This window comes from Leptodactylus fuscus, chromosome 7, assembly GCF_031893055.1.
Source record: "Leptodactylus fuscus isolate aLepFus1 chromosome 7, aLepFus1.hap2, whole genome shotgun sequence".
Lineage (NCBI taxonomy): Eukaryota > Metazoa > Chordata > Amphibia > Anura > Leptodactylidae > Leptodactylus > Leptodactylus fuscus.
In genome coordinates, this window is record NC_134271.1 from 59,493,284 (window position 1) to 59,507,974 (window position 14,691).

The 14,691-nt window shown below is 40.3% G+C and overlaps 1 protein-coding gene across 1 annotated transcript in view; it reads right to left on the minus strand.

Moving 5' to 3' along the window:
- Nucleotides 1-14,691, minus strand: part of FANCA (FA complementation group A) — a 44,174-nt gene that overhangs the window by 17,358 nt on the left and 12,125 nt on the right. The window contains exons 8-17 of the mRNA XM_075281941.1: nucleotides 13,134-13,198; nucleotides 13,015-13,048; nucleotides 10,264-10,330; nucleotides 6,848-6,960; nucleotides 4,032-4,108; nucleotides 2,202-2,343; nucleotides 1,882-2,015; nucleotides 1,353-1,463; nucleotides 737-832; nucleotides 593-652 (exon numbers count right to left, since the gene is read on the minus strand). Of these exons, the coding sequence (XP_075138042.1) occupies nucleotides 593-652; nucleotides 737-832; nucleotides 1,353-1,463; nucleotides 1,882-2,015; nucleotides 2,202-2,343; nucleotides 4,032-4,108; nucleotides 6,848-6,960; nucleotides 10,264-10,330; nucleotides 13,015-13,048; nucleotides 13,134-13,198 (899 nt within the window). The remainder of the gene's footprint in view (nucleotides 1-592; nucleotides 653-736; nucleotides 833-1,352; nucleotides 1,464-1,881; nucleotides 2,016-2,201; nucleotides 2,344-4,031; nucleotides 4,109-6,847; nucleotides 6,961-10,263; nucleotides 10,331-13,014; nucleotides 13,049-13,133; nucleotides 13,199-14,691) is intronic.

Genomic DNA, 14,691 nt, shown 5'->3' on the forward strand with positions numbered 1-14,691 from the left:
TTGGTCACAGCCAAACTGAAGGTGATTCTTCAAGAGAGGTGCTGGTGGGCATATATACTTTACAAGACCATAAAGCAGATCTGGACGCCCCTCCAGCAACCTCCAAATTTATAAACAAAGAACTATTATTACTAGACAAGAGACTAGGTATATAAAAAAGAAAAAGGAGTAGCTAAATTTGAAGAACATGGTTATATACCTGGGACCTGCCTTCTCACCATCTTCACAGGACCCAATCTCACATTTTAGGACTTCCTGCAGTTATGCTGATACACCAAGTCCCTTTCCACAATTCTGTCAGCTAGTGGGCAGTATCACATACACTGGAGAGCACTGCGTTCTACCTTGAGCTGAATGTTTATGCTTTTATGATATTACAGTTTTTACAGAGGTTGCTAATCATATTGCCTAGGCAAATAGAAGGAAAATCTGTCTAGTTTCACAGTAATGGATCTCTCATTGCCTAGGTTAGTAGGCAGACTTATTGTACCATTCACTACTTTAGTTAAACTAATTGATATGAAATGTCTAACAAGGTAAATACACTGGCTTTCACCCTCTTTTCATAGAAACAGATATAACTGTCCCATACCTGATCTTTGTTGGAAGCCACTGAAAGGTCTTCATACAAGCCCATGTCTTCAATCGAGACCTGCAAACATACAGCATTGCAAACAGCAAAAATTAATGTAATCAAACCAGTCTATACTCTACAGAATACTCTCAGAAACCTCACCTTCATGTCTAAGAGCTGGGTTTTAGCCAAAGTGATGTACTCCATCAACAGGGGACGGAATTTTGCTGCCACAAATGGTGGATGGAAGATGTGAACCTGTAAACATTTAAATGGTTTATATAAAATTTTAAAAATAAGTTCATTTTCTTCCCCAGATGTGAGAGCAATCAAGTAACTATCATCATATTGAAGTCCAAATGAGTACAACTGGTATATGAGCTGGCTCAAAGAATCACACGATCCCGCTACAATTACATGAACAATATGGACTCTGGTCTTTATAGAGGAAGGGTGATGTATAAATGCTTTGTACATACGTTTATACATTGTATAGACAAAGAGAAGGTGTGTTTAGTATAATTAACATAACATGATTGGGTATGAAGCTGTAATCTAAGTTTTGGCACGTAGCTATTGGATAAAGGCACACACAAGAAGCTGTATCCCATGATAGATTACAGTTTGAAAGGCATGTAGGACACGCACAAGAAATCCAAAGACAAATGGACAAAAAAATACAAAGACAAACAAGCGCCCCTTTATCTATTCTCTCACAACAAATTTAAAGAAACACAATGCTTAACCCTTCTGTGACTAACAGTCCGGGACCACTCACCTTTAAATACTGTGGTGTTTCATATGGGACCAAATCAGAGAGGAATTTCAATAGAAAAACTAGTGACTTCTTAGTGGTATTCTGGTATGAGGTAGCAGTACCAAATGTACACTAAAAAGGAAGGATAAGTTCTTTTAGGATAGGGCTAGAGTTTCACCAGGACTCCTAATAGCCAGGTCTCCCTACAATTCCTTCACTAACGTTAGTCAAAGTTGCATTGTGACCCGTAGTGTGCCGCAACTACTAGATGAAGATCAAATGCTGCTCTTATAGTGAAGCAGTCGCAGGACGAGACAGCACGATATTTGCAGCCAAAGTTGACATGCCTTAGATGTCTTCTCCATGTGTAGCTGTTTCAGATTTGACAGTTTTGACAAACACTGGAATTGGAAAAAGGCCTGGCCATGTCACAAAAAATCTTTAATTGGTAAGAAATCTGGGAAATCTGAGTGATGATCAGGCGGAGATAAAACTGATGGCATTGCTTGTCACTCAGATTTACCAGGTATGGACCATGAAGTATTCTGACCTTGAACCATTCTGTGTAGGACATAAAGGCAGCAGGTCCTTCCAAAGCTGCTTGTCTGGCAATAAGGAAAGCAGTGATTAAATACTCCAGCTCATAGGTCTCAAAGGCTTGTGACAGAAGACGGCTCAAAAGATCTAAACCAAGACAAAAATGAGAAGATGACCATATTTCAAGTAGCTTTAATCACATTCATAAATTACGCACGCTGAATTAGAATTAGTACCCACAAGCTGCAGGATCAGTGATCCACCACTAGGTGGCACACAATATTGCTAAACTAAAAAATCTGTACAATTTCTGATATTTTATTACATTCTAACCTTTCACCAGCTGCTGAGCTTCAGGCTGGCAAACAACCAGGCATGAAACACAGGCTAAAACATGGTGCCAGTTGACCTCCTGCGTATCCAAGACCCTCTGTATACGGGAAGACAGATTTTCAGCACTGAGCAAAACAAACAACTGAAACGAAAAGCAAAGGGAAAAAAATAAGATCTACAATATTGCTGTCTTTATGATGCTGTATGTAGACTATATTGTAGATATTTCTGTTCATGTCCCTTCTTTGCGCTTCTGCTTACATTGATGGATTTTGTGCTTATTGTCATCATGTGAAGGCACACCCATGCACTCCATCTATACTTTCTATAGTACACGAATACCTTCCCTGATGATCCCTATGCTTGTAAAGCACAAGGTTACATTTTTTTTGTATTGTATCTTTCTCTGAAAACAAAATAATATTTTAACCACTTCTGGACCGCCCATAGACTATAAACATCCGGGAAGTGGTTGCCTAGTTCTGACAGGACGTGCCGGTATGTCCAGTCAGAAAACAGCAGCTGCACAAAATCATGCAGCTGCTGAACCTGGGAATCGGCTGTAACTTCAGCCGGAGCTCCCAGAGAGAAGGCAGCGAAGGTTTATTCCCTTCCCTGCCTTCTCAATCGCTGTGTATACAGCGCTCAATGAGTGCTGTATACACAGCTATGGGCGCCGCCATGATGGGGCCGCCCTCTGACTCGGCAGTCACGTGATCCACCGGTGTCAAAATCTTACAAGCGCTGCTGGGTCCTACAGGACCCCAGATCAGCTCAGTAAGTGTAAAGAACAGTATGCAGGAGGCTGGATTCCTCCGGCATCTGGGGTTAAATGTACCAGCCACAGTTATAGGAGAAATCGGCCTCCAGTACAAAAAAAAAAAAAAAGTGATCAGATGTCTCCGAAGGTCTCTTATCACCTTATGGGGACACAATTTGGGAAAAAAAAAAAAAAAAATTATATATATATATATATATATATATATATATATATATATATATATATATAATAAAAAAGTAAAGAAAAATGTAAATAAAGTAATTAAAAGTAAATAAAATAATACGCTAAAAATATGCTAAAGGTTATAGCCTAACCCCCAACGACACCGTACAAAATAAAAATTACCGTAACGGAAAGGAAAAACTAATTTTATAAAGTTTTTCAGTAGCACTTTGTGTTATTACATAAAAAAATAATAATAATAATGTGAAAACCAGACACAATTTCCCTCCTATTTTGTTTATATTTTCCTGGATATAAAAAAAAATTAAAACACATTCGAAAATAAAAACAACATAAAAATAAAGCCCTATGTGTCCCCGAAAAAAAGACGCAGAAATTAGTTGAATGAGACATACGAGAAAAATGATACAGCCCTCAAAACCGCACATACAAAAAAAATCCGAAAATGTGTCTAGTCCTGGACCACAAATTGGCCCGGTACTGAAGTGATTAAGTTATTTTAAAAAAAAACAAAAAACATGAAGATGGGAAATAAGATCTACAAATATCAAGAAGTATCTTCAAGTCATATTTATAATAAACTACGAGACATGTCTGAAATTTTTAGATTCACGCTAGGTTCACACGAGCGTCGTCTCTCCGTTCTGGTCAGTCAGAGGACCAAACCAATGGAGAGCCATAGCACTAAAATAACAGTGACGCATGGAGTCCTTCATTATGAAACTGAATCCAGTGGAGGACAGCACTCTGTGCTGGACTCTTTCCTCCACCAATTTTCAGAAGGACATTGTGATAGTCGGAAACTTGAGCGCAAATGTGAACATAGCCTTGGAGGAAAGTGGAGGGGAATCCATATCCAAACTCACCTTGCGATACAAGCCAGTTAGCAAAGGGCAAGTCTTCACAAAACTCCAATTTCCTTGTAACCGTATAGCGTCAGAAACTGCATGCAGAATAAAAGAGCAAACAAAATTACGGTAGTAAAAAAATAAATAAATACTGAAATATACTATAACCAAAATAAAATTTATATTATTTCTTTCTGAGAATTCATCACCAGATATCAGTGAGTACACGTGGTCATGTGAAGATTCATACATTGCCTCCTAGTACTAAATACTAAATACTAAATCAAAACCTAGTTAAACATGCATATTATGAGATGACTCCAACAGCAAGACTGTGCTGTCTATTGGAGTCTGAGGTACATTGTCATCAATAGCACATCAGATGCTGCAACCCCCATGCTGTACACTGCAGCTGATCATTCTAACTACAACAAATAAACCACCAGATGACAAAAAGAATATAATGAAGAGTTGCAACTATAATTTATTGTACAAGTCATCAACATTTAATGTGGCTATATGCATTGGAGGAATGCAGTCTCCTGAGGAGTACAGGGGTCCAAACTAACCTCTGCTGGTAGAAGATATAGGGAGAAAGATACAGCATTGCTAGATTTCAGCATGCCCAATCCTTTTGCCTTAAATGGAGGGAGGTAAGCGACTACGTGAGGCGTCTTACAACAGTGCCTACAGTATTCCCTTCCTCCGTGCAAGTAGTGTGTTCAGCCAACAGGTAATGAAAGTGGATGGCCAGCCTTTAAAAGAGTTTAAAGGCTGACCATCCCCTTAAATAAAAAAAAAATTAAGGCTTAAATAAAAAAAAAATTAAAAAAATCTGCATAAACACCAGTGGATAGTCTCTGACCAGGACCTTGTTCTTTGTTGATATTCAGCCCACACGTGAGCGATTCGTCAAATCAGTAGCTAAGTGGTGATGCTCCATTAGAACAGACCATCAATGCTCAGCCACTGCTTGTATGTGTTACTCATATGTGGGCCAAAATTCAGGAACAAAGAACCTGAACAGAGAGACTCTGCTGGATCCCTAGTAGAACAGAGATCCAGAGGTCACACTACATTTTGTTCTGCCAGAGTGAAATATTACAGAGTGACTATTATTTTTAAGGAGTATTTTATTGGAAATGCATGATATATATGCAAAGCAAGGATAAGAGAGTTGTTATTTAAGCAGAGAAGCCATTTCTAAATTTGCCTTCCATATACATATAGCGTATTTAGGATTTTTGTTTTTATGGCGTTCACTATGATATGTTCCTTATATTCTTTGGGGCAGCATGATCACAGTGATACCCGACTTATATTGTTATTGCTATGTTTTAAGACCTTTACAAAAATAGAGAAATTTGGAAAAATTATTTTAGTCATCATATTGTGACACCATGTACGGTATCTGTGTAAGGCATCTTTTTATGTGGCACGAGACGTCCTTTTCATTTATATCACGTAAGATATTAAACACATATTCAAACTATAAAACATTAGGATGTTCTATTTTGGAATTCACTGCCCGGTATTGGAATTGTCTATTTGACGACTATTTATGGATTACGGTTTCTATAACAATTACAGGAGGATTCCTCCTTACCATGCAGTATGAACATGCACCATAAATTCATATTGGTATATCCATAAAGCTACCAGGACAGCCAATTTCATGTCACCTTAAATCTGGACAATACATTTTGGATAAAATGCTCTATTCTATGAAAATATTTAATACCTTATGTGTATCCTATGTGATTTTAGCATATCATGTATACTAGAAATGTCTTGAATACCAAAGAAATTTGTATCACGTGTATCCAGATATGTTACAAATGTCTCATCTTGATTACGGTATGTCACAGTTGTACTCACAGCATGTTGTATATATAGTAACTTAGAATCAACAGAGTCTGATGAAGACTTTATAGCCAAAAGTGATAACTACTCTAGTTACATGCATTGCACATGTTCTGCAGAGCGGAGACTCCATAGTCTTCAAAGTGTTCAAGTTCCCAGAAAAGTCTAAGTGTGGTGCTGTACAGACATTATTGCGACCTCTGTTCACCTCTATCTTGTGAGCTATACTATAAAAAGGAAGCAAATTATGACATTTCAATAGTTCTGTACATACATAGTAGCTCATTGACTAGCACATGGATAGTTAAATCCTACTAGTAAGTATGTGTCATTAGCAATGCAGATTCCTGGCCTCTCAAAGTCCACCTAGGATGTCACAGACTGACAGGTAGAGTATATGGATTTGTAGGATAAATGGATTCATAAGGACAAGGGCGCTGACTTGTTACCCAAAATTCAAACAACAGAGGTCCCCTTTCATGGAACAAAGTGATATACATTTAGCAATTTACAAACTTGTTCAAGAGCATGCAAGATTGTCATAACCATGTAAATCCTTTATCCTAAGTGCATAAGGGCAGTGTTGCTGTAGTGTTGTGGAATAAGCTGAATTGCCTTGGAAAGTGGCAACTACTTTATTAAACCACAAAACTGTTTTACCTCCTCATACAGAGTTTAATTCTTACTAGGGACTATAAAGAGCACTAGACAAAGCTTCTCTCAAGATGCAGAGAATATGGGATCTGTGCTCCAAAAGTACGATCAAAATGATATGGAAAAGGAACACGATCTCAGGAAAAACAACTTTTCCTAATTTATTGCCGTATAACAGAAGTAGAACATTGAAGTGATTTATCCAACGAATTCTCCACACTGCTGTCACATTAGCTCATCATCATCATCATGGGTGCAATAAGCACATCTGTGTTTATCTCCCTACCCAAACCTTATTACTAATACCTGCACATTACCTTTCAGTTTTGGCTTGAAAATGAGGGTCTGGCATAAGGTATGCATAAAGAAATCCTCTAGTATTTCTGGAATAACACGGGCTCTGTATATAGAAGCATTATAGGCAATTAACCTGTGAATGAACAGAAATATTATATCATACGATGCCATAAAAAAGGAGAGCTGTTAGTTCTCAGTTCAGTTTCTCTTATTGACAATTATCAGGAGTAAATAAGATGAAACCAAATACATCTGTAGCCACTCATCTTTAAGTGATCAGACAGGAAATATTTATCTATCTCTAAGGATTATTGTCCCCATCAACAAGAGACTTTCCTTCCACTTGTCAAGATTCTGCCAGGCTCATAAAAGATTTAGAATTCTAGTCTCCTATCTAGACTCTATCCCCTTCCCTAACTGAGGAGCAACACGTCTTCCTGGATTCTCCCTTCTAGTTAGAGGAATTATTAGAAGCACTGGTGGGTATGGCAAGGGCCGCCTGGGCCAGACAACATTGCAGTGGAGGCTCAAGTCCATTATAAGGATCTCCTCCTCCTAAAGTTGCTAAATTGCTACAATGTTGCCTTTGCGGTCTCCCAGCGTCCTTTTATGATGCTACCATAATCCTTTTGCTTAAACCTGACAAGGACCCGCTGAACTGTGGCTCTTATCGGTGCATAGTATTACTTAATATAGATCATAAACTCCTTACCAAGATGATGGCCAATAGGCTTAATTCTGTTATTTTAGATCTGATTCACCCCGACCAGACAGGGCAGGGAAGTACACATCAGACAAGCTCAGGCGGGTTCAGGTAATAACACAAATAGGGGCCTCCTCCTCTCATGACTGGGCAATAGCCTCCGTAGACATTACCAAGGCGTTTGACTCAGTCGAATGGCTTTTGCAGGTATTGCAAAGATTTGGTTTTGGTGAGGGGGTCATAACCTGGATTTAACTGTTATATAGTTCCCCTAGAGTGGCATTGTCTATTAACGGATTATTGTCTCCATATTTTGTCCTAGGCAGAGGTACAAGGCAGAGTTGACCATCAACTCCGCTGCTGTTTGCCTTGGCAGTGGAACTCCTTGCAGTGCCCCTCAGAAAAGACCCTGTTTATAAAGGTATAGTCATAGGCTCCCTCATGAGGAGATGACAGCACTTTATGCTGAGAATTTACTTTTATTTATGAGTGATCCCTCCCACTCCCCAGTGATCACTCCCACTACCCAGAGCCATGTCCATAATTAAAGTATTCGGATATTACTCTGGTTTGTGAATCAATTGGGTCAAGTCCTCCTACATGCACATTGGTTGCAGGTCTGGTACTCAAGTTGGTGACACCGTATGTGGGCTGATCTTTGTCTCGACATGCAAGTATTTGAGTATCTTTATCCGTAAGGATCATACGAACTTTTCAGAACAGAACATTTTTCCTTTACTTTCCCACTTTAGGGCTAAATTTCATGTATGGTCTACCTTGCCTTTATTGGTGGCGGGCACAATTAATCTGGTAAAAATGGTAGTATTGTTTAAATGCCTCTAGGCTCTGAGCCATTCCGCTGTGTCATTACCCCTTCAATTTTTTAAATAGATGGACTCTCATCATATCCTTTGTATGGGGTAAGTCTAGATCTAAGCTTAGACTGTCCTCGTTACAAAAACCAAAGCAGTTGGAGGATACGTCACTCCCTGATTTATTCCCTTACTACCTGGCGGGTCAGCTCCATTTTATCCAGCCGTGACTCACTCCAGCTACCTTGCCGAGGTCAGAGGTTCACCACCTGGGTCTGCGCACTCTGTGGCCAATATTGGAACAATCGAACATGTACTGGGGTAGATTGCTGCCGTTCATGCTCTGACAGGACAGGTCTGGCAACAGGCCATAACAGTTGCAGCATTCTCTAACACGCCTCCTGAGACCCCATTATGGCATAATCCAGGTCTAGCGAAGCTGTTTGTCCAACCGGGAGCCCAAACCTCGTCTCAATATGGGGTGGTCTCTCTTGGTGACCTGTACACTCAGGGCATTTTAGAACATTTTAATTACCAGGCCCTTCACATGAAATCCCTAAAACACAGGGACCCAGGGGACTGATCTCCACCTTATATGCACACTTGAGTTAAGGTGTCCCTACTAGATGCCCCAGCTTTAGTGCATTGGCGTTCAGCTATTCCTGATATCATGGATACCCTTGAATCACCCCAATATGTATCTCTCTCAGATAATAAACTGAGAACAAATTTACATTTTACACCATGTTACTTGACCCCCTCCCGTCTCTTTAAAATGGGATTATTTTCACACCCAGGTTGCCTTAGGTGTACCTGTCCACAGTCAGATTTTTGGCACATGATTTGGGCTTGTCCAGTTAGATTAGACTTCTGGGAGTCGTGGCGGAGGTGTTGTCTATGCCTATACCACGGGTCCCAGAGATGTGCCGTTTTGGTATACTGCACAAGGAGGTCTGGCAACATCATGTCAGAATCTTCCAGCGGGAGTCCTTGTTTTACGCCACGAAGGTTATTGCACTGCACTGGATGGCACCGCGACCTCCATCAGTGTCGATGGGAAGAAAACTCATTAACTCTATTTTTCCCCTTCAAATTGTATAAAAGGGAGAGGATGACCTCAGAAGTCCCATAAAGTGTGGGAGTCATGGTGCAGTTCACCTGTAACTCGGTATATCCACGACTCCCTTAATTTGATTTGTTGTGTTCCTCTATGTCATCCTGTTCCATTATCCATATGTCATGCCAATTGATACCTACATTATGTTGGATTGCTCCAATTTTTCCCTTTTATACCTTTTTTTTTTTTTGGGGGGGGGGGAGGAGGTTATTCTTCTGTTTCTGTACCTGCTTACTTTGTTTTGAATCATATGTTACATGTTTGTGCATTATGTATGGTGCATACTTTCAAAATAAGTAATAAAACGAGTTTAAAAAAAAACAAAAACCACTACCATTCCACTTCTCTCAGTCCAATGATGCACCCCCCTCTCAAAGTGTGTCAGCTGGGAAAAATGTCATAGAGGCATGACTAGCAGTCAATGATCTCTCACCAAGAGGTACACTATCTAAAAGTGGACTCTGACTGCCATTTTATAGGGCACAGGGGACAGCACATTAGCGCTCTTTTGTGGCAAGACCCAGTTTCTAATCAGACCCCCATTGTAATCATTTTTATTTCTGACTAAGACATATTACGTTTTTGTCGCTGAATGTTGTCACACCATGAAGATTCCCTGGCATACTACAACTATGTGCAGGAAGACACGTTAACTCCATTGATTTGTAATACTAGATATCACTTGCATATAGATAGGAGGATCTCCCCTCCCCCACGGAACACCAATAAAGTGCACAAATTACTGAACTAAAAAGAAAATAACGGAGACAGTAAATGTGTCTCAACAGAACATCCTTTACATACCAGTGTTGCTCCACTCCTGGCTGGTAAGACTGATCATTTTGGGCTTCAGGAATAAAGTCAAGAAACCCTAGAAAATTAACATATTAACCATTATTGTAAATTGTACATTTTATTCCCATGAAGAGCAAAACGGCTGGTCCACTTCTGGAAAACTCCTAATTAAATGTCATTTCTGGCATCTATAGTCCAGAGCTGCAATCACAATTCTGCTGGTCAATTACTTACTGAATCTATTAATAAACTTTTGACAGATCCACCCACAACTTAGCTGGGCTCCTACAACACAATGGAGCAAACTACAAAATCAGTTCTTAATCCAACAAAGAATGCTGGGAGATGCAGGGCTGAACCGAGGCATTGTACTGCCCTAAGCAGGTAAAGAACATTATGACCCTCTCCTCTTTTCCACCATAGAAGGATTTCATAATGACAGTAACTGGGTCATTGGAAGTGAAAATAAGACATTTCTGAGTCACGTGCCTGGTGTCCAGTAATCTTCTCACCTCCCAGGCTCCAGCACAGACCCCATATCTCAGAATAAATACAGACACTAAAATAACAACTGACTTCATGCCCAGTAGACACGGAGTATCACACCCAGCAAAAAGGACAAGAGAAGTTGTACTGTGCACCATCCATATATAGAGAATAAGAACAGATACTGAGAATTACATCCAGCGTAAAGAGAGATGAAGTGATACTGTGCACTCTGTTCACTGACCATCATTCTTTTACTGTATTGCTGCATTAGTAATGGGGTTGTCACATAGACATTTTACTGAGGCTGAAGCATATTATTAGCCAGTAAAAAGGTCAACACCAACCCCCGTATTATTACACCACTAGCCAACTACAGCAGGGGTTCCAGAAAGGGCTGGCTGCTGCTTAAGTCACCTGAAGTATAGCAAGTATGCAAATAAGTGCTCCTTGGTGAAACAAAGGGGAGCTTGTTCTAATGCCACCTTTTGGATCGCACCTCCCTATAGATCAATGCCTCATTTTTCTTGAAATCCAGTAGAATAATATGAAAATAAAGTAATGGCAACTAGAGATGAGCGAGTACTATTTGAAACAGCAGTTTCGAATAGCACGCTCCCATAGGAATGAATGGGAGCTGCCAGCGTGCAGGGGGTTAAGCGGCAGGACGACGGCTGCATCCATTCATTCCTATGGGAGCGTGCTATTCGAAGCTGAAGTTTCAAATAGTACTCGCTCATCTCTAATGGCAACCTTAAAATTGCAAGTCTCTCTGCTTATGGGAGGTCATATTCTGGTTTAACATTATTCCCAAATTATGTCACCATATATAACTCTTAGGACAGATGTTAGAGGGAATACTTACCATCCTTTGAATCTTACGGTCTTGTGGCTCAGGGCTAAGGTCAATTGATCCGAATAACTGCAACAATTTTCTCTATCAGGCTTGACCTTAGGCCCGTTTAACATCTGCATTTGGGTTTCCATTCGCTGAGTCCACTTGGGGATTCCCCCCTGCCCCAAATGGAAAACTATCTGCATAAAAAAGCGGTAAGGAAACCCGTGGACCCCATAGAATATGATTTGCTCGTTTCCCACTATGTTTCCGCATGAAAAAAACTGAGAAAAGTGCTGCTTGCAGGACTTTTCTTTCTACATATTTCATGCAGATAGGGGAACAGAATGGCCCAAACGCAGATGTGAACCGGGCCTTAGAATCACCATTTATTTAGTTTGAAAAACCAGTAATGTCTTCATTACAATATTGCTTATTGCTAAAAACAACTCAACCAAAAAAATACAACTGTCTTTATCTGATTTGTTCCTTACAGAGTCACCATGAAGAGAGCGATCACTGCTGTTTAGTATTTCAAACCTAGAACTACACGTGGCTGATCAGCAGGGTTCAATTTTACTGATGGTGCACAATAAAATTTTAAGTGTTCTTACTTCTATATACAGAATACTGTCTGAAAGAGGATTGAAAGGGATCCCTTTGGGTGTTTAATTTCACTTACCTGATCTGGCAGATGATGATGATGGACCCAGTGGTTCTGGCCTCGTCACAATCCCAGATCATGTGATCAGAAGCAACACTCCTACCCCTTCCTCTTTCCCTGATCTCACAGTCTATTGGGGCTGGATGACTAGAGTAAAGCCAGCTTCATAGCCCAGGTAATTGCCTGTGAGATCAGGGAAGGAGGGACAAAGCAGAGCACTGCTTTACATCACGTGACCTGTGGGGTCATGACAAGGCTGGAGCCCTTGGGTTCTTCATTATCATCATAATCATCATCAGTCAAATCAGGTAAGTGAATTTAAACTCCCCAGACAACCCGTTGAAAGATTAATCAACAAGAGCAACTAAATACAGTAGAGACTTGGGGGTCTTGTCTAAAAATAGGAAACATCCTGTGGAGGAAGTGCAGAAAGTAGCCATAGTGTCCCATAACAAAACTTAGTGGGTGAGTTATCAACACACTTCTGATCCATGTGGGGCCTTAGCCTTAAGTAGCAAAATGTAACTCAAGACATTTTTCCCAATGATATAGTGCCCCCTCCCCCTGTTACAGGAAATTAGCTAAGGGTATGGCCTACTCCCACCTATCCCTTCATCCTGGCCCTGCAGTTATGGAATACAAAGAATAAGAATGGCCGTATAGTAAAGAGATACTGAAATCCCAGGCATCCGTCTGCTGCCCATTCAACTTGAGGTTGCTCTTTGACACTCCTAGCAAAGCAAGACTCCTACAACTTCACAATAAAGAAACTTACATGAAAGCATTTTATCCAATATGGAGAGGCAAATCTGAAATAGTCAAAAAAAAAAAAAAATAGCATTAGAACAAATCTTTAATGTAGGTAGAAGAGATTATGTTTGTGATTTCATTTACCTTGGTAAGTTTGAGACATTCAGATTTCTTACAGAAAGCTTTTCCAATCAGCACAATTAAGAAACCTGTGGATAAGCATGAAGACGGGAAAAATGTATGTCTGGAAGTAATACATATACGGCCTATTAGAGTGCATGGATAAAGTGAAATATAATTTAACAACTTGTTGACCGCTCATTCAGGCAGATTTATTAAAATGGTTGAAAATTAAAAATTGGTTGCCCATAGCGACCAAAGACAACTTTCGTTTTGTATTCAGTTCTTAAAAAATGAAAGCTGCATTGTGACTGGTTGTTATGTGGAACTAAAACAGTTTTACGTTTAGACAGTTTTAATAAATCAGTCCCATTGTATTTATATGTATGGTGTTGGTGTTCAAATGGGTTGTCCACGCTAAATTTTTTTTTTACTTAAGCCAGGGGTGTTGGGGGGAAAAAAAAACAAACATACTGGCTCTGCATCTCCATTGTTATCTTCTGGCGGAAGTCTCCGGGTCTGTTACTTTGGTTACTGAGGCCGCAGTTCAGTGAACGCTGTGACCAATCAGCTCCTTCAGTTGAAGGGACCCAGGATGTCACAGCCGGTGTGGAATTCGACGGCAAGAAGACAGCCAAACAGAGGACACAAGACCACCAGTAACAGGAAAGTATGGTTTTTGTTTTGTTTTTGTTCACCTCCCCCGACCTAATTAAAAAAAAATAGGATTTTTGCCTGGACAGCCTCTAATTCTGCAAGTACCTGTATGTACTGTACATGCAGTCACCAGCTACGCAACATCAGGCAACTACAGGAGCGGAGAGCAAGCTGTCAGTGACAGCCAGACTCCCCAAATGAAGGCATGGACAGTCTCTGCCTTCCCTTTCGCTGTGTACACATCACACTGGGAAAAATTTCAAAACCACACACATCAAAACTTAAAATGTCCAGTACTGAGCAAAAGAAAGAAAGAAAGCTGAGATAAGTACTAGCTATAACAGAATCTGAGATATCACTAGCTAAAAACACACTCGGGAATTTAAACTTAACATGCAGCAGTTCATGGAGGTATAAAGGTGGTAGGTAGGTGGTATGAAATCAAAGTTCCAGTTATTTGATGCGACTCCCCCTAAAGCAAATGCTTCACCTCTACATACTGCATTGAATACATATGTACGGACAGTCTCTCCTGGCAATGCTTAGATCAATGCTAATGGAAACTTCACAGTCTGTTAGGGTATGTTCACACAGAGTTTTTTGCAGGTGGAATTTGACATGGAATCCGCCTCAAAGCCCACCTGCAAAAATGGCTCCCATTGACTTCAATGGGAGCCACTTGCTTTTTTTCCCCGCTAGCTACCGTGTTTCCCCGAAAGTAAGACAGTGTCTTACATTCTTTTTACCCCCAAAAGTCCCACTATGTCTTACTTTCGGGGTATCTCTTATATTGGGAAAACCAACCACCCTCTCCCCCCCATCATCATCATCAATCATATGGATTGAAGCGGCAGCACACGAGGAGTTAAGCGGCGGCCGCCGGCAAAATCTGCCTGTCGCTTCCATACATTGCAATGGGAGCGTG